The 24,045-nt window shown below is 41.9% G+C and overlaps 1 protein-coding gene across 1 annotated transcript in view; it reads right to left on the reverse strand.

Annotated features, from left to right (window-relative positions):
* Positions 1-342: 342 nt before the first annotated feature.
* Positions 343-24,045, reverse strand: part of TMPRSS6 (transmembrane serine protease 6) — a 105,809-nt gene continuing 82,106 nt past the window's right edge. Inside the window, exons 13-18 of the mRNA XM_033932836.1 lie at positions 23,060-23,173; positions 22,397-22,513; positions 16,225-16,393; positions 9,591-9,862; positions 6,951-7,087; positions 343-1,212 (exon numbers count right to left, since the gene is read on the reverse strand). Of these exons, the coding sequence (XP_033788727.1) occupies positions 1,054-1,212; positions 6,951-7,087; positions 9,591-9,862; positions 16,225-16,393; positions 22,397-22,513; positions 23,060-23,173 (968 nt within the window). The 3' untranslated portion in view covers positions 343-1,053. The remainder of the gene's footprint in view (positions 1,213-6,950; positions 7,088-9,590; positions 9,863-16,224; positions 16,394-22,396; positions 22,514-23,059; positions 23,174-24,045) is intronic.

The raw sequence follows: 24,045 nt of genomic DNA on the forward strand, positions 1-24,045 counted from the left end.
CACTTTCAGGGGAGAGGAAGACAGCAACCACTGGGTTACGGTTGCCAGATGTTTGGATTTACCCAGACATGTCCTCTTTTTAGAGGACTGTTCGGGTGTCCGGATGGATTTTAAAAGCCCAGCAGTTTGTCCAGGTTTTGGAAGGTCCCAGCTCCGACAAGAGCTTGGGGCCAAATCTGGAGGGCCTCCGAGCATATGCGGTTGTGACATCATCACATCACATCTGCACATATTTGAAGACTCTCTAGACGCAGTCCTGAGCTAATGGAAGAAGAGACGAGGTTTGTGTTGGGCGGGGCTGAGGGCAGAATGGGACAGAGCTGGGGGCGGGGCTACTTGTTCTCTTTTTTTGATTCAACAAATCTGGTAACCCTACACTGGGGGATTAAAGAGGTGTCATGCCTTTATCCCTCCAGTGGACAGCTGCTCAACAGAGCTCCTTTCTATAACTTGGACATACCATATACCAGGTCTAAATAAGGACACTCTTGTTTTTAGACATGGGTGTTTCTTCCCCTTCAGTAATCAATGCTGGATATCCAGATTTCAGGCCCTTCCCAGTTTCACCAAAACCTGCTCCCTTGCTATTTGGACATACTACAGTGTTGCATGTTTCTATTCTATCTTTAATTTGGACGTTTCAAGCACATGGATGTCTATTTCACCTTTTTGAGACATCCATATGCTTTGAAAATGAGCACAATGATTTTTAGCTTACACTACCCTGAGCTTCTCGATGGTATTCTGAAACATTTTTATTATATACCTTCAGGCAGTAACAGCCTGGACAAAAAGAGATTTCTCCAAATATATTGAGCAATTTTCTATTTCATGGATTTTTTGAAAGGAAGGCTCATTTCCAGAAGCACACAATCTCCTCCACTTCTTGTAATAGGTGGCCTTAAAATTTTACAATGGTTGATAACCACAAGCAGCTAGGCCTCAGCTGTGGCGGATTTTGCCAGTCTTTTGATGACAGGCATGACATGAGGCAGAAGGGTGATAAATTAGTCATCAGCAGGGGTTTCCCAAGACGACCACAACCAAAGTTCTTCACGATATAACTTGCTGAATCCAGTTCACCATCCTGGTAACTCTTGTGTACACACCATAGTATTTGGGATGACCACAGCTGGCCCCCCAGCTCACAACTCCTGCTAGAAACCATTTGCCACTGGGCTCCTTACAGACAAGGGGACCACCGGAATCTCCCTACAAAAAAAAGGAACAAAGAAACTTAAGTAGAAACAGATACCAATTTTAAACACAGTCTATCATCCTGACTTCTCCTTTTTATTTTTATGTTACTGTAATTGTATTTTAAATCCATTTTTTAATTTTTGTGTCTCCAGGTTAGTCCAACAGAATTGAGCCAGTCCTGGCATGGAGGGACTTGTAATTCCGATTTTCCATTTGTATTCCCTAAGAAACGTAAGCCTTTCCAGACTTTTCAAGGAGAGGGCCACATAGGATATTTATGATTTGTGTTGCTGTAAAACATGAAGTCAAAGGGCCTGAAGACTTAAACAATCAAGATATCATTTTTAAATTCTTAATTACTTTTCAAATATTTCTATAATTTTTTTTTCATACTCCTACTTTAAGGGCTCTTTGTACTGTAACCACTGTAGAATCTACAGCTACTGTGGTTTAATGTGGGGATTTTTCCACATGGGAGCTGCAGATTTAGGACTCCTTTTTACAAAGCTGCAGTAGCGATTCTCCCGTAGCAAATACACCGAAGCCCATAGGAACTGAAGGGGCCCTTAATGTAGCATGCATTGATGTTCATATTAATCTGTGGTACCTGGTTCATGATTAAAGTGGAAACACCTAGGGCCTGATTCGTTAAAGAGCGCTTAAAGTTAGGCGCCCCTTAGATGCCTAACTTAATTGGCAAAATCCCCTTAATAGGATCAATAATTAGAAAAAAAATTAAATGGGCAATAGGCTCCTGCCCAGTTCTATAAAAGGTAGGCGCCTATTACTGTTTTGCATTCCTTCATATACAGCCTTGCTTTTCTTCTATTTTGCTTTTTCACTTGTTATTAGGAATGGCAAGTATAACAGTCCTAAATGAGTTGCAGTAAACATACCAACACATTTAGTTTTGTAAACTGCTCAGATCAGACAATCGTGAGCAATATATCAAGTTCTTAAAAAAAAAAAATAAACATGTACTGAATTCCATCCTAACTGCCTAATGCGGAGTTAATGCAGGACTACTTACCGCTTGCTAAATAGGAAGTGCTAAGGGGCTGATTCTATAAATGGCACCTAAATCAGCCGGTACCTAGAAAAATGACACCGGCCACATGTCAGTCATGCTTAGGCACTATTTACAGAATCATGGCTAGTGGTGTCTACATAAAAACTTAGGCACCTGAAATGTAGGCCTACATTTCAGGCACCTAAGTTTTTGGAGAATCATGCTTAGCAGTGCCAAAGTCACGCACCGCCCATAGAAATGCCCACTTAGGCATTAGGCGCCATTAAACGTAGTTACTTACCTGTAGCAGGTGTTCTCTATGGATAACAGGATAGTCTTATATGTGAGCGATGTCATTCTGACAGAGCCTGCATGGGAACACTCCCTAGCTTATTTGCATAATTTTTGGAATGTTGCATCATGCTTGTGCACAGTTGTCCGAACCTGCTGCTGTTGCCTGGGAGCTAGTTACCCAGTTCCAAGAGGGTAACTTTTGGCCAGCCCTAGATTTAAACTTACATTCTAAAGGAATATAGTATTTGTAGTCCCAGATTCTATCCATTGGAATGAATGCTGCAGGTCCCATTATACATTATGATGAGGTTGTCAGAAATCTCAAGTTTCAAGTTTTTAGTTTCAAGTTTATTATAATTGTTGATTAATCGCCTATCGCGATTTCTAGGAGATGTACAATAAAAAGGGGATACTTGTAATCATTAATATTAAAAAAAACATAAAAATAACTAACATGGACAATAACATATACAATACAAAACAAAGTGGGAGGAAGCAGAACTATAATAATTCAAGAAAAGCAAACATAAAAGGTAAAAACAATAGGAAGTGGGGGGGGGGGAGGGAGGGGGGGAATGTTTGAGTTGTTAACCAGAGAATGGATAAGAGCTGGAAAACTGGAGAGGCTGAAGAAAGCCTAAGACTCAAAGGCATCTTTATAAAGGAAACTTTTCAGTGCCCCTTTGAATATGTCTAGATTTTTTTTCACCTGGAATTGGGTAGGGTAACTTGAAAGTTCTGAGGGTAGAGGAAGGTATGTAAGACTATTTACTTATCTTGCTGTTCTTAGAGAACAGCCGCTATAGGTAAGTGACTCTTCTTTCTCTGAGGACAAGCAGTTGCAGTTCTTACCAGTTCTTACCTAGCTGCTGCAAGTTCCCGCAGTTTTACGAGGTTGCCATGGGAATGCGCGGCAGCCATTTTTATCATGGTTCTGCATGGGGCAGGAGCATAGGAAAATTGTTCCTGCCGTACTTCACCACTGGACCATCAGGGCTTTAAATGTAAGAGGTAGAGGGGTCTGGGATTTGGGGGGGAGGCAGGGTGGTTCAAGTTCAACTGGAACAGGATACGGGATGGATCACTCCTGTCCAAGCTCACCGATGCACCATCAGGGCTTAAGGCAGACCTGAAGGAGGCCTGCAGTGGGCATTAGGGGCTGGAAGCAAACCTGGGTAGGAAAGGAAGGAAGGAAAATAGGAGGGAAGGAAGAAGGGCTGGGTGCAGGGTAGGGCACTTGAATGTACAAGTTCCAGGACAATTTGAATTGCGTGCCAATGGGAAGTTCTTTTGAGACACGCTAGGCAGCGCTGAGTAGCTTGAAATCTCATGAGTAACCTCCTTTTTTCTGTTTGTTGATATCTGTTTTTGTCTCCGAGTTACATCAGTTTTAATGAAAGTGGATTTTTTAAATCATGTGCAACTTCCATGAGCAGCACTACAGTGTGAAGTTCTGTTTTAAATTGGGTAAGACTGCTACAGAAACTTATGAAATGTTGAAAGTGGCTTATGGGGAACATGTCATGAGTCATGGAAGGTGTTTTGAATGGTATTCATGCTTCAAAAGTGGTAGTGAATCAGTGAAAGATGATTCACGAACTGGAAGATCATCAATGTCAACTGATAGAAACATTGAAACATGATGGCAGATAAAGGCTAAATGGCACATCTAGTCTGCACATCCACAGTAACCATTATCTCTTTCTTTCTCATGATGATCATGTTGATCAAGTGAGGGTCCTTGTGCGCCCTAATCAGCAATTAGCTGTTAGAGAATTGGCAGAGGAATGCAACATCTCCATTGGTTCATGCCATAACATACTAACAGAAGTTGGGGATGTCTCACGTTGCAGCAAAGTTTGTTTCACGGTTGATAACTGACAACTAGAAGAACAATCGTGTCATGATCTGTCAGAATCTTCTTGAGCAGGCAAATGAAGACAAAACATTTCTTGATAAAGTGATAACTTGTAATGAGACATGGGTCTATGGTTATGACATGGAAACCAAAGCATCATCAAGACCGAAAAAAACTCGGGAAGTTTGATCGAACGTCAAAGTGATGTTAACAGTTTTGTTTTGTTTTTACAGTCACGGCATTGTCCACTATGAATTTCTGCCACAAGGACAAACTGTCAAGCAAAATTAATATCTGAAAGTGTTGAAATTACTCCATGAGAGAATCAGGAGGAAGCAGCCTGAACTTTGTAGGGAGCAGTCGTGGTTCCTGCATCATGACAACGTACCCGCTCACGCCACAATCAAAATTCACAATTTTTGTTAAAAAAACATGATGACAGTTCTTACTCTCCTGACTTGGCCCCTTGCTGGCTTTTTTTTTTTGTTTCCTAAACTTAGATCCATGCTGAAAGGAAAGCGATTTGACACCATTGAAGACATAAAGCAAAATTTTGACGCAGCAACTTTTGGCAATTCTTGAAGATGTGTTTAAGGACTGTGTCCAGAAGTAGAAACGACATTAGGAAAAGTGTATATGTAGCGAAGGGGAGTACTTTGATGGGGACCCAATGGAATAAGTTGTAAGATTGTTTAATAAATTTATATAAAATCAATCCTGGAATTTTTTGAACAGACTCAAGGTAACCTTTTTTTCCCCCTTTTTTGGGAGAGAAAAAAAAGGTTACCTCGGTTTATATTTGGATAGGTTTATATTCAAGTATATTTATTAATGATGATATGAAGATTTTTGTGATTGTGATAATATGTTATCCTCTGGGATGGACCGGAAAGGGGCAGGCCTGCCTCATTTCAATGAAGGCGGGCCTGTTGGATGGACGGTGGGAAGACCCATCCATCTGGCCAACTTTCAAGGTTAGCAAGGGGGTCCTGGGAGGGTTTTATTTTCATTGGGGGGTCCGGGGAGGGGGGTTCATTGAGGGGGTCCGGGGAGGGTTTCCACAATCTTTAGGGGGGGTGTATTCTGGCAGGGGGATTGGGCACTCTCCTGCCAGCGATCTTAGGGGAGGTGTGGGGGATGTTCGGGGGGTGTTCCAGCAGGAGGGATTGACCTTCCTGCCGGCAATCTTCAGGGAGTGGTGGTGGGTGTTCCGGCATGAGAGATTGGGCACCCTCCTACTGACGATCTTTAAGGGGAGTGGGGGTGTTTTGGCAGGGGGGATTGGGCACCCTCCTGCCAGCGATCTTAGGGGAAGTGTGAGGGATGTTCGGGGGTGTTCCAACAAGAGGGATTGACCTTCCTGCCGGCAATCTTCAGGGAGTAGTGGTGGGTGTTCTGGCATGAGGGATTGGGCACCCTCCTATTGGCGATCTTTAAGGGAGGTGGGGGGGGTGTAATGGCAGTGGGGATTGGGCACCCTCCTGCCAGCGATCTTAGGGGAGGTGTGGGGGATGTTCGGGGGTGTTCCAGCAGGAGGGATTGACCTTCCTGCCGGCAATCTTCAGGGAGTGGTGGTGGGTGTGCCGGCATGAGGGATTGGGTAACCTCCTGACGGTGATCTTTGGGGGGGTGCGGGGTGTTCCCGGCAGAAGGGACTGGGCATCTCTCCTGCCACATTCATTCAGGGGGGGGTACTGGCGGCTGCAACCGCAGTTGCTATACTTATCATGACAAGGGATCTGTATCGACCACGTCTTCAATAACCTGATTCGGTAACTGGCATCTGTAACATGGACTTCGGTTACAGAATCGGGTTTATTTTAGGCGGTCTTAGGCCTGATTCTGGATAGGACGCCCATCGGCTTGATACGGGCATCCTATATAGAATCCGGGTCATAGTCTCCTTCCCTAGCTAATCAGCCAAGGCTTCCCTTTTCTCTTTGGAAGGCTCTGGAATCTTGCATTCATTCATTGGGCAGACTGAATGGACCATACATGCCTTTATCTGCTGTCATGTATTATGTGGACTATGGTACTCTTTCCTTGATGGTTCCAAGAGGTTGTGCTTCCAAGGTTTCCAGCTCTACAATTTGAAATGTAAAGTAGCAGAAATGCAGTGGCCAGCTAGTCAACAGTAGCCAAAAATTCTAAATTGGTCATTGTTTTTAAGCTATATATAGACATGTGACCATTGCAAGGCAGAAATAACAGGGTGGTAATCCAGCAATGACCACAAGCATCGGTGTTTCTTCCCCTTTAGTAATCAACATTGGATTCTAGATTTCAGGCCCTCCATAGTTTCACCCAAAACTCAACATTTTGATTTGATCAACATTTTTCATTAGCAGGTGCCCAAATGGCTACCATAAAAAGAAATCTTTGATTTATGCTAAAGTATGAAATCTTATTTCAGATGCTTCCCTCAAACAAAAATTCTATATCACATAGGGCAAAGAGGGATCCAAATTGACTGCAACCATCAGAAAATTTGACCCTCTTTGTTCTGTAGAAGCTATATAGATGGCAAACCTGAACTCCACAAGCTCCACCAGGGAAGATACATGAGGCAAAGCAATCATGATACATCACCTGACATGCATCTTTTTTGCCTTCGGAATAACCAGCACAGAGCATTCTGGGAGAGATTTGGTAGCGATAGGCTGCAATACAGCTATCCTGTTGAATCAGCTGAACATCCACTTTTCTGAGAATGTTGCTGATGGGTCCTGTTCAACACAAGACAGCACAATAAATAAACAATGCAAGAAGCCAAAAAGTGCATGAAACCTTTTTGTTTAACATCTATCGCTATCCCTCTCTGCTACTGAGTGAGAAACCCTTCTTGACAGGGAATTATTGGTTTACAGCCTTTAGTGTACTAAACTATAACTGTCTGTGATGCAAATGCTCATTACTCTATGTTTTTTTAGCAAGTAGTGTAAGGTACCTTATGATCCTTGATATTAACAACAACCTCTGCATTAGAGAATGACACGGGGGGAAAATCTGTCCCCGTCACCAGACAACCGTCCCCTTCACCGCCCCGTTTCCGCCATCCCCTTCACTGCCCCATCCCCGAACCTGCCATCCCCTTCGCCTGTCCCTGCAGCATCCACCCTTCCCTCTCGCCACTTCATCGTCCTTTAGTGGCCTGAGATTCTCCCTCCCTCCCCCTTACCTTCACGGCGCTTTAGAAAAGAAACTGATGCCGGCGAAGCCTGCCTGTGCCGCCCTGCAGTCGTGTGTATGTGGGCGGAAGCTTCTGGCAATTGTCATTTTATAAACACAAATAAAACAGAGCAAGGTTCAACAAAACCTATCTCTCCTCCCTTTCACAAATATCCCCTTCACTATTAACATAGAAATAGAAACATAGAAATAGACGGCAGATAAGGGCCACGGCCCATCAAGTCTGCCCACTCCAGTGATCCTCGCTATCTATCTTTGCGGATAGATCCCACATGTCTATCCCATCTGGCCTTAAAATCCGCCACACTGGTGGCCTCAATAACCCGAAGTGGAAGACTATTCCAGCGATCAACCACCCTTTCAGTGAAGAAGAACTTCCTAGTGTCACTGTGCAGTTTCCCGCCCCTGATTTTCCACGAATGCCCCCTTGTTGCCGCGGGACCCTTGAAGAAGAAGATGTCTTCTTCCACCTTGATGCGGCCAGTGAGATATTTGAATGTCTCGATCATATCTCCCCTCTCTCGACGCTCCTCGAGTGAGTAGAGCTGCAAATTCCCCAACCGCTCCTCGTACGGGAGCTCCCTGAGTCCCGAGACCATCCTGGTGGCCATCCTCTGGACCGACTCCAGTCTCAGCACATCCTTGCGGTAATGCGGCCTCCAGAATTGCACACAGTACTCCAGGTGCGGTCTCACCATGGATCTATACAGTGGCATAATGACTTCAGGTTTACGGCTGATGAAACTCCTGCGTATGCAACCTATGATTTGCCTTGCTTTGGATGAAGCTTGCTCCACTTGGTTTGCCGACTTCATGTCTTCCCTGACAATCACTCCCAAGTCTCTTTCTGCTACAGTTCTTGTCAGGATCTCGCCATTTAGGGTGTAGATCTTGCATGGATTCTGGCTTCCCAGGTGCATGACTTTGCATTTTTTTGTGAAAACTGAACAAACCAAATTACTACAGAATGCTACATAGAAAAATCAAGCAAACAGAATACTTTAGTCATACATGGCAAGAATAATGTTAGGGGAGAGCAACTAGGGCAACTGCCCCCTGGTCAGAGAGAGAGCCCTAAGCCAGTTGGAAGCAAAAGACAGCCTGGACTCTGCAGTCCCCAGTTATGTCTAATACCAGCTCTAGCAGGATACATATTTCAAATCTGAAATATTCTAATCACAAAATATAAAATAAATTTATTTTTTTTCTGTTTGTTGTCTGGTAATTTTATTCTTCAAATCACATTGCTCTCAGGCTTTGGTTTTAGGTTCCTTCTGTCTTCATTGTGGCATGGCTGGTTCCTGAAGATAAAATGGGCGCAAGAGGAGCTGGGGAGACTGACACCGAGTCTGACACGGATGCAATTTTTTTTACCACAGAAGTAACACTTTCCACCGCTCCCAAAGGGCGGTAAATGGTCTTGTCCCCATTCCAGCGGGGTGGTGAAAGGTCTGGTCCCCATTCCTGCGGATTTACTGTGGTGACCCACGGTTTACCGCAGTAAATGGTCCCCGTGTCATTCTCTACTCTGCATATCACTATTTCTCATGTGAAACTATGCAAATAATGGCAACCAGTGCCTGCATTTACAGATTATGGGTGAACTGTGAGGCCGAAGATCAAAGGATGAATGACTTCACTACTCAATAGTAATGTGTCAAAATCCTTTGGTGAACAACTTGAATTGCTACTGAGATTTCTAAAATAACTAGTGACCAACCTTTTTTCTTTTCACAAATTTTGTTTTTAAATAAGAAAGTATCTTTTAATCCATTTGTATTGAATGCACAATGGAATCAGATGAATTTCATAGGTTGCAGTTCATACTATCTGTTATGAAGGTCTATGGCAGCTATATGCTAAGATGATATAATTTTATGATTTTTATTGATGTGATTTCTTAAGATGTTTAAATTTGAATTGTGTATGTGATACTGTGAGCTGCCTTTGATAAAGGCAGATTAGAAATGTCATAAATAAATAAATTGTTGGCTGTATTATTCTGCTTCTCTCTTCCTTTGAAGAATTGATTTTTCTTACCGTCCTCTTTGACAGCTCCCCATCCAGTCACCCAGCACGGGATGCCTGACTTGAAAAGGTGGGTGCTGGCAGGAAGGCAGACAGGTTGAACAAAAGGTGACACGATGACTGGGTGGTCGAGCTGCACTAGGGCCATGTCATAGTCGTGGCTGTCTTCTTCAAAGTATGGATGCACAATGATCCTGATCACCTTAAATGAAACCTCATTCCTGCTGGTTGTACTCTGCTTGAATTTGCCGAGATAGACGGTCCAGATAGAAGGAGACGCCAGGCTGATGTGAGAAAGAGATGTTGGTAGACACAAAAGATGATTGTCTCATTCCCTTTCAGCAGCATAAGCCTAGTATTGTATCAATCTTTTTGCCCAAAGAGACCAATGGTTTTTTTTTTTAGTTAATACGTGTCACTTAAACACTTGTACTCTTTAGTCTACACCAATGTTTCCCATCAGTCCTGGAGTACCCCCTTGCCAGTCAGGTTTTCAGGATATCCACAATGAATATGCATGGAAGATATTTGCATATAATGGAGGCACTGTATGCAAATCAGTCTAATAATGCATATTCATTGTAGATAACCTGAATACCTGACTGGCAAGGGGGTACTCCAGGACTGTCTTGGGAAACACTGGTCTACACTAAACCCCCAGATTCTATATATGGCGGCCAAATTGTGCATCAAAACCAAAGGAAGACTGCAGAGATGATGTACAAGGTTCAGAAACTTTTATTAGGTCACTACAATGTTGTTTTCCAAAGGATGGTTCGCATTCATAGATGGGAACGGACATTGAGCACTCCACTGAAGAACACTGATGTAAAACCAACTTGTTTATTTCATAAAAGGACACAAGCAGAAGCTGTGGACCTGACAAAGCACTGTGTTTCAGCGTCTAAGGAACGCCTGCATCAGGGGTCACTCAGTCTAACTAACATGTCAGAGTAACCAAAAACACTCATAAGCTATGAAAGCATTTTTTTTTTCAGTTCAATAATCTTTATTAGTATTTTGAAAATATAACAGTCATAGACCCATTTCAAATGATTTTACACAATAGATTATAAATATATAGGGTCAATGACATATTCATAAGAACAAAAGTGAAAAATGTAATACAATTTTGAAAATGCTTCCATAGTTTTTCATTGTTTTTGGTTATTCTGGCATGTTAGTTGGACCGAGTGACCCCTGATGCAGGTGTTCCTCAGACGCCGAAACACAGTGCTGTGTCGGGTCCACAGCTTCTGCTTGTGTCCTTTTATGATACAAACAAGTTGGTTTTACATCAGTGTTCTTCAGTGGAGTGCTCATTGTCCGTTCCCACTTCCTTTTGTACTGTTTTATACCCGTGGGTTCTCTGTCCTGTTGGACTTTTTGGTGTTTACTCGCATTCAAAGATGACAGAACCCGACACGGTCTGTGTTTCGAAAAACACTTCTTCCTTAGGGATCCATGATACTCAGTACTGCTTTAATCAATAACTATATGGAGTTCAACAATTTGGCATAAAATCCGAAATGAACAGGTGACATAAAGCTCCTGTCTGGTGCAGCTCAGTGAAAACACTGGATGCAGGGAAGACTTCCGGGTCAGCAGGCCAGCGAGTTCGACTTTGCAAGACCAGGGGACAACTTGTTGGAGCCGCCGCTTGTGGCTTTGACAACAGAAATACGACTGGGAGGAGGGAGCCGGCAAGAAGAGGTGAGCGGGGGAGGCACAAATTTGGGATGCGGAATGGAGGGGGGACGATGAGGGATACTTTGTAACATGGAAGGGAGGAGGTGAGTCATGTTGGGACAAGAAGGGAGGAAGAAGGAGCGCATTGGCACAGGAAGTACATTGGTTTGTAAGTATGAGTTTGACGTAAGTCGAGCGTTCTTAAACCAGGGACTGCCTTTAGTTAGCACATTAATGGTTCAGTTAACACACTCAAACTACTTTATGGGTTAGCTTGCAATAGTTTCAATGCAAACTATACACTAATGAGGTAATATGATACAAAAAAATATGAAAAATAGTTATTACCGTGGCAAAGGGACATCTAATGTGTGATCCCAAGGACCAAATGTGGCCCACCTGAGATTATTTTGCTGCTGCTGCTGCTCATCTAAAGAAGCGGTATACATATAAAATTGGATTACATAAACTGTTACAAACAGACAAACGTATGAAAGGGAAGAGTGGGGAAAACAACATGTCAAAATAGGATAAAGAGCCATATAAGGGTAGTATAATAGGAGGGGGACCCATCTGTAGATTATGGCCTGGGGAAGATTGTTTTTAGATTAGAGATCAAAGGCATCTTTGAATAAAAATCTGGCAGAAGAAAGATGGGGAAAATATGCCCTGGCACGCCAGTGAGATTATTGTGGCACCCTGGGGTGCAATGGTGCACAATTTAGGAACCCCTGGGTAAAGACAAATAACTATCACATAAATGAACCCTTAAAGGAGAACAACCTAGTGACAGAGTCAATGAAAAGTGAAGGATGTACAAAATTAGCATTTTGTTTAGTTTCCCATGTTTTTTTTACAGGAAATTTTTATTTATTTTTTTCTTATTTGGGGGGCAATGTCATCAATAGTACATGCTATTCAGAACATAGGAAACCCCCCCCCAATGGGATTTATTCTCATTTGAGGCTATAAATAAATGCATATCCCTAAAAAAAGTCCTCATGTAGTATTTTATGGAATTTACAGACTATCAAGAAATTTGTCAAAATAAGTAAAATCATTAACCTAGATGTCTTATGAGCTGAGGATAAAGATTGAAAATTTCATTATTTTACTATTTATTTAACAAATAAACTGATACATTTTCATAAATAGTTATATGTTTACAGACCATGACTGCCCCCATTCAAAGGTCTATAGAGACCGTGCTGTATATAGTACCTAGAAGAGTTAGAGCCAAATAATGGCAATATTCAGCAGTTATTCAGATAGTCTATGCCCTCATTACCAATCCTTAAGGGTCACCAACAGGTCAGGCTTTCAAGACTTCCCTAATGAATATGCACTGTAAAAACTCTAGAGCAAGCTTGGTCCTTTTTAAGGACACAGTCACTGAGGTGCAAAATCTATATATACCGCGTATCATCAAGGGATCCAAGAGGAAAAATAACAAAGAACTGGTATGATTCACTATAGAGGTGAAGGAAGCGATCAGAGACAAGAAAACTTTGTTTAAGAAATGGAAAAGGTCAAAAACGGACGAAAACTGGAACAAGCACAAACAACATCAACGCATGTGCCATAAGGCGGTAAAAGGGGCCAAAAGAGATTATAAGGAAAAAATAGCCAAAGAGGCGAAAAACTTCAAGCTGTTATTTTGATATATTAAGGGGAAACGACCAGCGAAGGAAGCGGTGGGACCGTTGGATAACCATGGAATAAAGGGAGTGCTAAAGGAGGACAAAGCAATCGCCAACAAACTGAACACTTTTTTGTGTCTGTATTTACCGAAGATTTACACAGCATACGAGAACCATCAGGCTATATGCTGGAAACAAAGATGGAAAGCTGACAGGATTGACGGTCAGTCTAGAGGAGGTGTGGAGGCAGATTGATAGGCTTAAGAGCGATAAATCCCCAGGACCAGATGGCATCCATTCAAGGGTCATCAAGGAACTGAAAGGGACCATAGCTGGACTGCTTCAACTAATAGCCAATCTATCGATTATATCGGGATAGATTCTGGAAGACTGGAAGGTGGCGAATGTTATGCCGATCTTCAAGAAAGGTTTGGGGGAGATCCAGGAAACTACAGACCAGTGAGTCTGACCTCGGTACCGGGAAAGATGGTAGAGTCGTTGATAAAGGACCACATCATTGATCACCTTGACGGAATCAGGATGATGAGGATCAGTCAGCATGGTTTTAGCAAAGGCAGATCATGTTTGACGAACTTGCTGCACTTCTTACATGGGAAATGTAAAAAGAAAATACCACCCAGCTGTGTAAATCCTGCTTTCATCAGAAGAAATTGACACCTACGGTTCTGAGTTTCTCTACTGACATCTGGAAACATTTGAATTTTCAAACCCAGAAATTCTTTATTCTTCTTCATGTAAGTGTATAATAAGGTATCGAGATAATAAATATGTGTTTTTTGAACCGGCTCAACTTACAACTTTCTTGACGCTGAAACGTTTGGAAAAAGAAGGAACAACAACATAATAGTAACAACAAATGGACTTGACTAATAGAATAAGCTCCTTAATCCAGTCATTAGATACCTTTTTCTTGTATAGAATTTATTAATTGATTTCCTTAAAGTTCACTCATATTATATCTTGGGTCACATTATTGAGGACTTGAGATTGTATGATTAGAGATTTTCAATATTACGTAAATTATTTCTTATTATTTTGTGTATGATCTGATAATCTTTCTGTACAAAACGTTTGATTTTGTTAAAAATCTTAAAATGATAAATAAAGAATTAAAAAAAAAAAAAAAACTTGCTGCACTTCTTTGAGGGAGTAAACAGACAGATAGACAAGGGCGACCAGGTCGACATTGTATATCTGGAGTTTCAGAAGGCATTTGACAAGGATCCGCATGAACGACTAATTTGGAAAATTGCGAGCCATGGAATCGAAGGTGAAATACTCACACGTATTAAAAACTGGCTGGAGCATAGGAAACAGAGAGTGGGGGTAAATGGACAATACTCAGACTGGAAGAGTGTCACCAGTGGGGTGCCGCAAGGCTTGGTGCTTTGACCCGTGCTCTTCAACATCTTTATAAATGATCTGGACATTGGTACGACGAGTGAGGTAATTAAATTTGTGGATGATACGAAGTTATTCAGAGTAGTGAAGACACAGGAGGATTGCGAAGACCTGCAATGTGACATAAACACGCTCGAGAAATGTGCCGCAACATGGCAAATGAGGTTTAACGTGGATAAATATAAGGTGATGCATGTCGGTAACAAAAATCTTATACATGAATACAGGATGTCCGGTGCGGTACTTGGAGAGACCCCCCAGGAAAGAAACTTGAGAGTACTGGTCAACAAGTTGATGAAGCCGTCTGCGTAATGTGAGGCGGTGGCGAAGAGGGTGAATAGAATGCTAGGAATGATTAAGAAGGGGATTACGAACAGATCGGAGAAGGTTATCATGCTGCTGTACTGGGCCATGGTACGCCCTCACCTGGAATACCACATCCAGCACTGAAAGGATTCAGTACAATTCAAAAGGGTACAGAGAAGAGCGACTAAGATGGTTAAGGGGCTGGAGGAGTTGCCGTACAGTGAGAGTTTAGAGAAACTGGGCCTCTTCTCCCTCAAACAAGAGAAAAATCCAAAAGGAACTGCAGCAAATCCAAGCGAAAAGCAAAAGGCTTTTCCACTGAGATTGCTATGCTTCTTACAATCCAGCACTACACTCGTTCGGGCACTTGATTTTCCCTTTAATGCTGTTTGTTGCAAAACCTTATCTACCACGGACTCCTGAGGAAGGTGTGTTGTCCGAAACACGGACCATGTTGGGTCCCTCGGTTGGTAATAAGGTTGTATATACCATTAGAGTCTGAAATAAACAGTGCCTGCATCTTGTACATAGTCTGCAGTTGTTTTTGGCTTTTCCTCTTCTCCCTCAAACAGAGGAGATTGAGAGGGAACATGATCGAAACATTCAAGGTACTGAAGGGAATAGACTTAGTAGATAAGGACAGATTGTTCACCCTCTCCAAGGTAGGGAGAACGAGAGGGCACTCTAAAATTGAAAGGGGATAGATTCCGTATGAACATAATGAAGTTCTTCTTCACCCAGAGAGTGGTGATAAACTGGAACTCTCTTCCGGAGTCTGTCATAGGGGAAAACACCCTCCAGGGATTCAAGACAAAGTTAGACAAGTTCCTGCTGAACCAGAACGTATGTAGGTAGGGCTAGTCTCAGTTAGGGTGCTGGTCTTTGACCAGAGGGCCGCCGCATGAGCGAAACCCTGGGCACGATGGACCACTGGTCTGACCCAGCAGTGGCAATTCTTATGTTCTTATGTTCTAATTTGCCTGCCAATCAGTCCCACTGAATGCAAATCTCTCTTGTGAATATTCATTTGGGGGATCCTGAAAATCTGACTTCTTGGTGGTCTTGAACACTGGGAGTGAAGAGGCCCTGGCCTAAGCCAGCATTTATTAACCAGTATATCTCTGAGGTGCTTAGTGGACTGGTGGAAACACGGCAGCATCTGTTGAAGGGAAAGGGACAACAGAAAATGCATCCCAGAGACTGGAGACATAGCTCACATACCCCAACTCTGTGTTCGTTCCTCTGGTTGCTGTAGGCAAACCATGCTGAGGTGCCAGTTTATAGAATTGCCCTTTATGTTTACGTATTGAGTTCTCTTGGTTCTCACTGAAAACAATTTAAGGGTTGCACTGATTAAATTTTTTTCTGAATACATTTCTTCTGAATAAAATATTTGTATGAGAAACAGAAAATAATTCCCATGAATCATGCCAGGGCTTGGGTTTGTGACCTAATATAACATGAATAGTGTGAATGATGTCCCTTGAAGATTCAGCAGCTTCCTCAAATCCCAGAACTATTAAAATAATGCAAATTGTTACTTGACTGTCTCAACAAGGAATAATGCAGCACTCCTCTGTATCGCTTACCTGTCTTCGTTGAGGCAGTGAGCAGCAGTCACTACCCACTGATTCAAGATTAAAGATCCTCCACACATATGGCGACCACGAACCTGCAGGCTGGCCTGCCATGGCCACTCCCCTTCTACTGAATAGACCCCACCTACAATTCTATTTACAGGGGGCTGAAGTCCACAATCTGAGAAGGGAATAAAGAAATTTAAATAGTCTTGAATTGGAGCACACTTGCCCCTACACATTCATACATATACACTTATCCATTTACCTTACACATCAGACTTGACCAGTTAGCTTTCAATAATCTAGAACTCCATAGTGACTAAGCATTGTATTTCTTTGGGAGATACAACCTAGTATAGGGCTTTCCAGACGTGCTTTAATGTTGCCACAGCCTGTTGGGTTTTTCAGCTATTCAAAGAGATAGCCATGAGGCAAATTTTGCATATGCTGAGTCCCTTGATATTCAGTTTCAAATACAAAAACTTGTTTCATGGTCAAAAAGTTTCATGTCAACTAACAGACACAGGAGCAGAGAAAGCTATTTTTGGCAATGAGGACTGAGACAATAACTTTGGGTGCAACGTTTCTTCTGGCTTATCCATGTAAATGCATGGTTAAATACTTGGGTTTGAAATATATATATATATTTAACCCCTGAACAGTTACGAGCCTTTCTGGATTTGAAGAAATTAGCAGCTGGAACAGCTGTTAAGTTTATTCTTGATATGTAATACCTATGTTTGAATTTCTCTTCGCTCTATCGTGACCTTCCTTCCTCCCCAATTATTGTGGTCTAGGGAAGATATAGTTGAATGCTTCTGATTGTTTAATTTTGCATATTTCTTTTTATGATGTTTCTATCTGTTTTTCTTGAGCAAGATTTCTCTTGTGAAACATGTTAAATTGTATTAAAAAAAAAAAGAAATTCAAAAACTTGACTGACAGTGGGGTCACCAGCACATGTTTGGAAACCTCTATCCTAGTCATTAGAATACAAATAGTGAATTCTGCTGTTTTGAGTGCATTAAAACTAGTCTGTTTTTTAAAATTTATTTATGATTTATTTATAATACAGCTCATACAGAACGGTATAGGATGAAGATAAACATTCTCACATAATATAATATAAACTATAAACCAATTACTAAACAATAGAATCTTCCTAGCCCACAGCAGTGAGGGAGTTAAAGGCAATATAAATAATAAATTTATAAGGAAAATATAAGCTCAGAAGCCCTGAGCTAAACCTTCTTAGTGCATTTTATTTCTTCTAACTCCAATCCAAGATCAGCCCTTATTATTATCCTGCCTTGTTCCCGTGATTTTATTCCTTGTTCACGTAAATCTAGAAATTGTTGTAAGTGTGTAGGATCCCAAAAAGTAAAATCTCTATCTTTATAACACACTTACAAGGAAACTTTAAGAAAAATAAAGCATTCAAGGATAATACACAAGTCTTTAAATTAAGAAATTCCTTCCTTCGATATTGAGTTACCTTAGCAACATCCGGATATACTGATACTAAATCCCCACAAAACTTCATAGATCTATTTCTAAAATATAATCTCATAATCATGTTTTTATCCAATTCATTTAAGCATGTAATCAACAAGGTAGACCTAGTTGGTATCAAATCTTGAAAATCTTCAAGAACATTAGTTAGATCAAACTCCATAGGTACCAATAGGTCTAACCCCTGATCAGATGTCAACTTCTTTTTCTGAGTTATATAATAACAGGTCAGTATCTGAATAGTCTCCACATTTGTCAATCCTAATACCTCCTTAAAATATTTTCTAAGTAAAATTTTAGCCGATATTAAGTGGGTTTTAGGAAAATTAACAAAGCGGAGATTTTTCACACAAGCTAAATTTTCCATATTCTCAAGTTTCGTTTGAATAACACAAGTCTTTAACTGCAGACACAGAAACCTGCTGCCATGTAGAAACCTGTGTTTCTACTGTTGTTGCCCTTTTATCAAGTAAAAACAAATTAGAATCAACATTCTCAAATTTTTTGACAGTTTCTATCTGGTAGGCTCCGGTCTTCACCACTAACCTCCAACCCTGAAATAACTTTAGGAAATGAAGTAAATTGTAATTTAGAGGAAGTAGTCAAGTCTAGTTGTCCACCTACAGATATTAGGGGTTCCACATTGGGCCCCATATTCCTGGACATTGGTAGAGGAGGAGGAGTTCTGTCAAGTGGACTTAATGATGACCCCGATATTGAAACAGAATTATGAGTCAATGGTGGTGCCGGCAAGGAAACCAAATGTCTATCCATAGGGCCAGCTGAAGCTGAGGTAGAACTTATGGGTTTTACCTTCCTCTTACCCATAGAAACAAAATAATAAAATTCTTACCCGCAAAAGCTCTCCACAGTCTTCGCGGCTCCTCACAGTACCAAAGGGGCACCTAAGGGGCTAAGCATGCCTTTTAGGGCATGCTCCTTTGGCCACTCCCTACACCCGCGCGCAGTAGCTGCAGTGTTCTTTTCAGACGGAGGAGACGGACCCCGATGACATCACAGTCCATCTCCTCAAGTTCCTGGCCGAAAATGGCACCAGTTCCAGTCAGGATAGACCCCTAGAGCATGGAATAGAGCTGCAACTGCCCTCCGAGGTCAGGAAAAAGTCCACCTTACTGCCCCCCAGTCTGGTTTTAAGGAAAGATCATGCTAATTAGATTACAGGATGAAAAATATGGAAATGTAGCCATTAATTTTCATTAAGTAAATCCTTAAAAACAAATCACCCTAGCTTCTATCTGATTCCCAACCTTTGTCCCTCAGTGCTGATGAAGATGAATATTCCTCTTCTTCCTTGATTGATTCTAATGCTTCTACAGATGCTTGAAGTCAAGAGTGGTCGATACTATCTTGATACTGATATGTCCCCAGTGTTTGATACAACTCTGGGAGCCTTAGAGATCTGTGCTTTCAATGTCAATGTGCAGGATTTATTGGTGGCCAAAATTTATTTTCATTGCTTTTCACCACCACGAATCCCTCTCTTTGACATCTGCCAATACTGAACACAATGAGAAGGATCATAACCAGATCCCAGGTATTTCAGTCACCAAGAATGGGTATTTATAATGAATATTGTCTTTTTGCACTGGGAACACTTTTTTTTTCTGGGATATATCCAGAAATATGAAAAATGCCTGACTGGGTGTGAAAGTCCTTTGAAGGCCAAAAGAGGACCAACAAAAACAAAAAGAAAACTTAGAACCCCCCCCCCCCCACACACACACACACACACACACACCTAAAAAAAAAAAAAAAATCCTAACTAAGGCAGTTATTAGGAAAAATGGACCCCCAAGGGGCAGTGACAGAATGCTCACAGTAGAAAAAAACACACCAAAAAACCTGACAAAAAATGTTTCAACGACAAAATAGACCCAAGCTGACAGGAAAGAACTGAAGAGTGCAACTGTTAAACTCTGTGGAAAAATGGTTACTGGCTAGGTCTTGAGCAATAGTAGCAGGTGGGAAGGTACATGCAAATATGGCGTAACACTTTCTAGAGCTTTGTGCAAACAAAAATGAGAGTGGTTTCTGTGTGAATGCTCTATTGGATAAAACCATCTGCAAGGGAAACTATGAGGGATCTTCAAAAAAGTTTCCACACTTTTATTTTTTAACACTATTTATAACACTTCAAAAGCAAATTGCATCACTTTTCCACACAATCACCCTGTTTTGTCTGACTAGTCACATGGCATTCTACGATACACCCTCTTACCACTTCTCCAGTCCTAACCATTTCCTGCAAAAATATGAACATGAAGAAACTTTTTGAAGAACCCTCATATGTTATCCTGCTTATCCTCTATAATAAAACCCTAAGCGCGCATGTGCACTCAGGGTTTTGTGATCCCTGCCACCGTGCTGTGCCCGTCTGTGCTGAATTTGATTTCCAGCGCGTGGGGTGGCTTGCGATGTCGATTTCAGCAGCGGTTTGACTCCTGTGCTGCCGGGACGCCTCTTCTCACCCCCTGACCAGCAAACGCAGCAGCCACGGGGCATTTGCTAGGCCGGCCCATTTCGATAATGCGAGCTGGGCGGGCCTAGCAAAAGCCCTGAGGCTGCCCGGGTTAGCGGATGCTGGACAGGGGGAGCAGGGAAAGGAGAAGGCCTACTTCTGGACAGGGGGACCAGGTAAGAGGTGCTACTGGACGGGGGGGGGGGTAAAAGAAAGGGAGAAGGCCTACTGCTGGACAGGGGGAGCAAGGAAGAGGTGCTTCTGGATGGGGGGGGGGGTAAAAAGGAAGGGAGAAGGGCTACTGCTGGACAGGGGGAGCAGACAAGGGGTGGTGGTGGACAGCCGAGGAAAGAGAGAGAGAGAAAAGCAAAGAAAGAAAGACAGACAACGGCCAAGGAGAGAGAGAGAAAGAAAGATAGACACATATCTATTCTAGCACCCATTAATATAACGGGCTTAAAGACCCTGAATAAAATGGTAGATCCATGCTGCCTTTAACCTTACATTCTTTATAGCTCCTTTTACTAAGGTGCACTAGTGTTTTTAGCGCACACACAAAATTACCGCATGCTACGCTTCTAGAATAATGCCAACTCAATTAAGGTCTAGCGCGTGCTATTCCGCGCATTAAGGCCCTAATGCGGCTTAGTAAAAGGAGCCCTTAGTTTTATTCATTTCAACGGACTCTTTCCTTGTTCTCTCTATTGTCCAGCTACTATGATACCTAGGACAAGTGCAGTGAAGAAAAGAAGATATAACCTGCTGATCCAAGCTGAGGCCCATGGCTAAAGCAACGGAGCATACCTCATAGGTAAAACCCAACCACTTTTCTCATCCAAGAGTTGAAGTTTCTAAATGAGGAGTGGGATCCTGAAATTGAAAGTGTGCAAGTTTCCAAGTTTATTAAAATTTACTTCTAAGTGTTTTACATTAAAAATGGGGGAAACCATCGAGACAAACTAAAACAATGCAAATAAAACAGACTATATAACAAATCAAACAAATATGACGTACAATGAAACAAAAGAAAAGAGGGGAGAACTACAATATTTAGAGAATAGAACACATTAAAGGTAAGAACCGAGGGGATGGGGAGAGATCAGAGTTTAAATAGAACAGAATGCTACGTGGACCAGAACAGATTTCGTAAGCGTCTTTAATTTCCTCTGAATTTTTCTAGATTATTTTCTGCCCTTATGTGGGTTGGGAGGAAATTCCAAATTGTAGGAGCAGTAATGGCATATTAGGTAGCCCTAAGGGTACTGATGATTTTTAAAGAGGGAACATGAAGAAGATGTTGAGTGGTGGATCTTAGTGTTCTAAGCGGATCGTGTGGGATAAGATGCTTGTGGAGAAATGCAGGTTCTATAGTTTTTTGAGCTGAAAATATCTATTATTAGCCTTTCCTGGGAGAACTTGAGATATGAGTTCTTGAAAGGTGAAGTGGGATCTTAGAAGTGGTAAGTTCTTGGTAGAATAGGAAACTTAAATGTATCTGAATGCTCACCTGAGCAATGAGCATTATTATTTGCCTGCTAATGTTTCTTGGTCCTTGCCACAGTACCCCAAATGTATGCATCATTCCAAACAGATAACAGAATCAAATGACAAAACATGACATGCAAATCATTCATTCAAAATTTCAAAAATTAGCCAATCTAAATAGTGAAGATGGTCCATAGCTCACTATAAAGAACCATAGACCAGAGGAGGGAGTTTTTGTTGTTTAATGACTTAAAATTCTTTTGTTCTTAGATGTGGCATGTGCAATAAAGGGCTCCTTTTACAAAGCCATGTTAGTGGTTGTTGCTGCGCTAACTGCTCCAACATCCATAGGGGTTTAATGGGCGTTGGAGCGTTTGCCTTGTGGCAGCTAATACCACAACTTTGTGAAAGAGGGGGAAAGTGATTTCATCTTTGAGCACAACTTCTGGCTTAATTAATTAATCTAACTTAGAGCTCCTTTTACTAAACGGCGCTAGAGGTTTTCAGTGCGAGCCAGCGAGGTAAATGCTCCGACGCTCATAGAATCCTATGTGCATCAGAGCATTTACCTCGCTGGCTCTCGCTAAAAACCTCTAGCGTTGTTTATAAAACCCAGTGTTAATTCCATAGTTTATTGGCTATGTTAGTTATCCACATCACTCTCCTCCCCCCCAACCTCCATTAGTTACTGCCCGTCTTCTTTACCACAGTGTTTCTCATCTGACAAATCTGAACAGTCCGCGGTAAGGTCACACTCGGCATTGACTTTCTTCACACAGGTCTTGTCTCCACAGCGGTAAGTGAAAGAACCACACTGGACTCCTGTAAACATCAAAGGGCAAAAGTTGACAGCAGCAACAGACTGCAAAATATCTCCTTGCTCACTTTCAGGTGACACCCCCGCCCCCATCTGTCAGGTTTCAATGGCCCAGTTCAATGAGAATTGTGGGCTGGGATGAGATTTGCAAGGAAACCAAGTACGCTGGGAGGCAAGTGATCTGCAAGAAAGCAAAGCAGCAAACACAAAGCTGCAGGTCTGCTTCATGTTGTTTGAAGAGGAGGAAAATATAGTTTGCTGGTGGGGTTCCAAGTTTCTGGCCTGAGCCCAAAGACGTTTAACACCAGCCCCGATTGTATTTATTAGTTTTCCTCTCTTTTGGCATATCTTTCTGTCTCGGTCTCTTACTTCTTTCTCCCTGCCTCTATCTTTCCATTCTATCTCACTTTTCTCTTTCTATCTCCTTAGTTCCTCAGATGCAATAAAGTGAATCCACTTGCCCAAACTACGCAAACCCTATTCTTTTTTTCCCCCTGGCCCCCATGTTTCTGTTCGCCTGTTGTCCTATCTTTATCTTCCTCATCCCTTACCTTCATGACAATGATTTTCATCACTTCCATTGCTGCAATCCAGATGCTTATCACAGACCCTATATAAATCCAGGCAGGTGCTGTCTTCTTGGCACTGAAATGCTGCTGAGCAAACTGAGCAAGAAACAGAAACAAGAACACAAAATAACAAAGAGGGTTTCTCCTGTGAATACAGCCTGTTTGCTATGTTGATGTTTATGGATACAGGCAGCTGGCCTGGCTTTGATAAATATTTGGGACATTCAGAGCCATTTGTCTATAATGAGGCCATTTTTTCAGCCAAAGCGGTGACAGGATTAAACTAAATGCCAGTGCCATTATTAACTTAGGACTTGAAGCTGTGTTAGTCTTTTTTAACACCGGCCGTGACAGTATTAGCGCCGACCCTCATAGGAATTCTATGTGCATCGGAGTTAATACCACCACGGCTGGTGATAAAAAAAAGCCTAACGCAGCTTTGTAATAGGGGTGGGGATAATCTATATAGGTAGTTGCATAGGATAAACAAATAGTCATAACTCCAGCACTATCTGTTTAATTTAGAACTCCTAGGTATATGTAAGATTGAAAAATAGGCGCCATAAAAAATCAATGCACCTTTTATAGTATAGAATTGAATGGGGTTTGCACGCCCAAATTTGGATGAAACCCGGTGTAAATTTGGGTGAAACCTGGTGTAAATTTGGGTAAAACCTGATGTAAATCCCGGCACGCATGCTGGGCATGGTTCCCTGGAATTTTGTAACTCTGCGCACATTTTTTCGTGAATGTCCCTGACCTGCACATGTCCCTCCTGCACATGCCACTTTTGGATTGCACTCAAGAGGATTGAGGCAAGGACTTTTATAGAATCACGTGCAGCCAGATCCACGCCCAAATCCAAATTAGTGCCAATTAATGTCAATTGCTCATTAACAGCCAATTATTGTCCGCTGACGGCTTATCTAATTTATTTGTGTTTGGATTTCACATGCATATTTAGGCAT

This window comes from Geotrypetes seraphini, chromosome 2 (assembly GCF_902459505.1).
Source record: "Geotrypetes seraphini chromosome 2, aGeoSer1.1, whole genome shotgun sequence".
Lineage (NCBI taxonomy): Eukaryota > Metazoa > Chordata > Amphibia > Gymnophiona > Dermophiidae > Geotrypetes > Geotrypetes seraphini.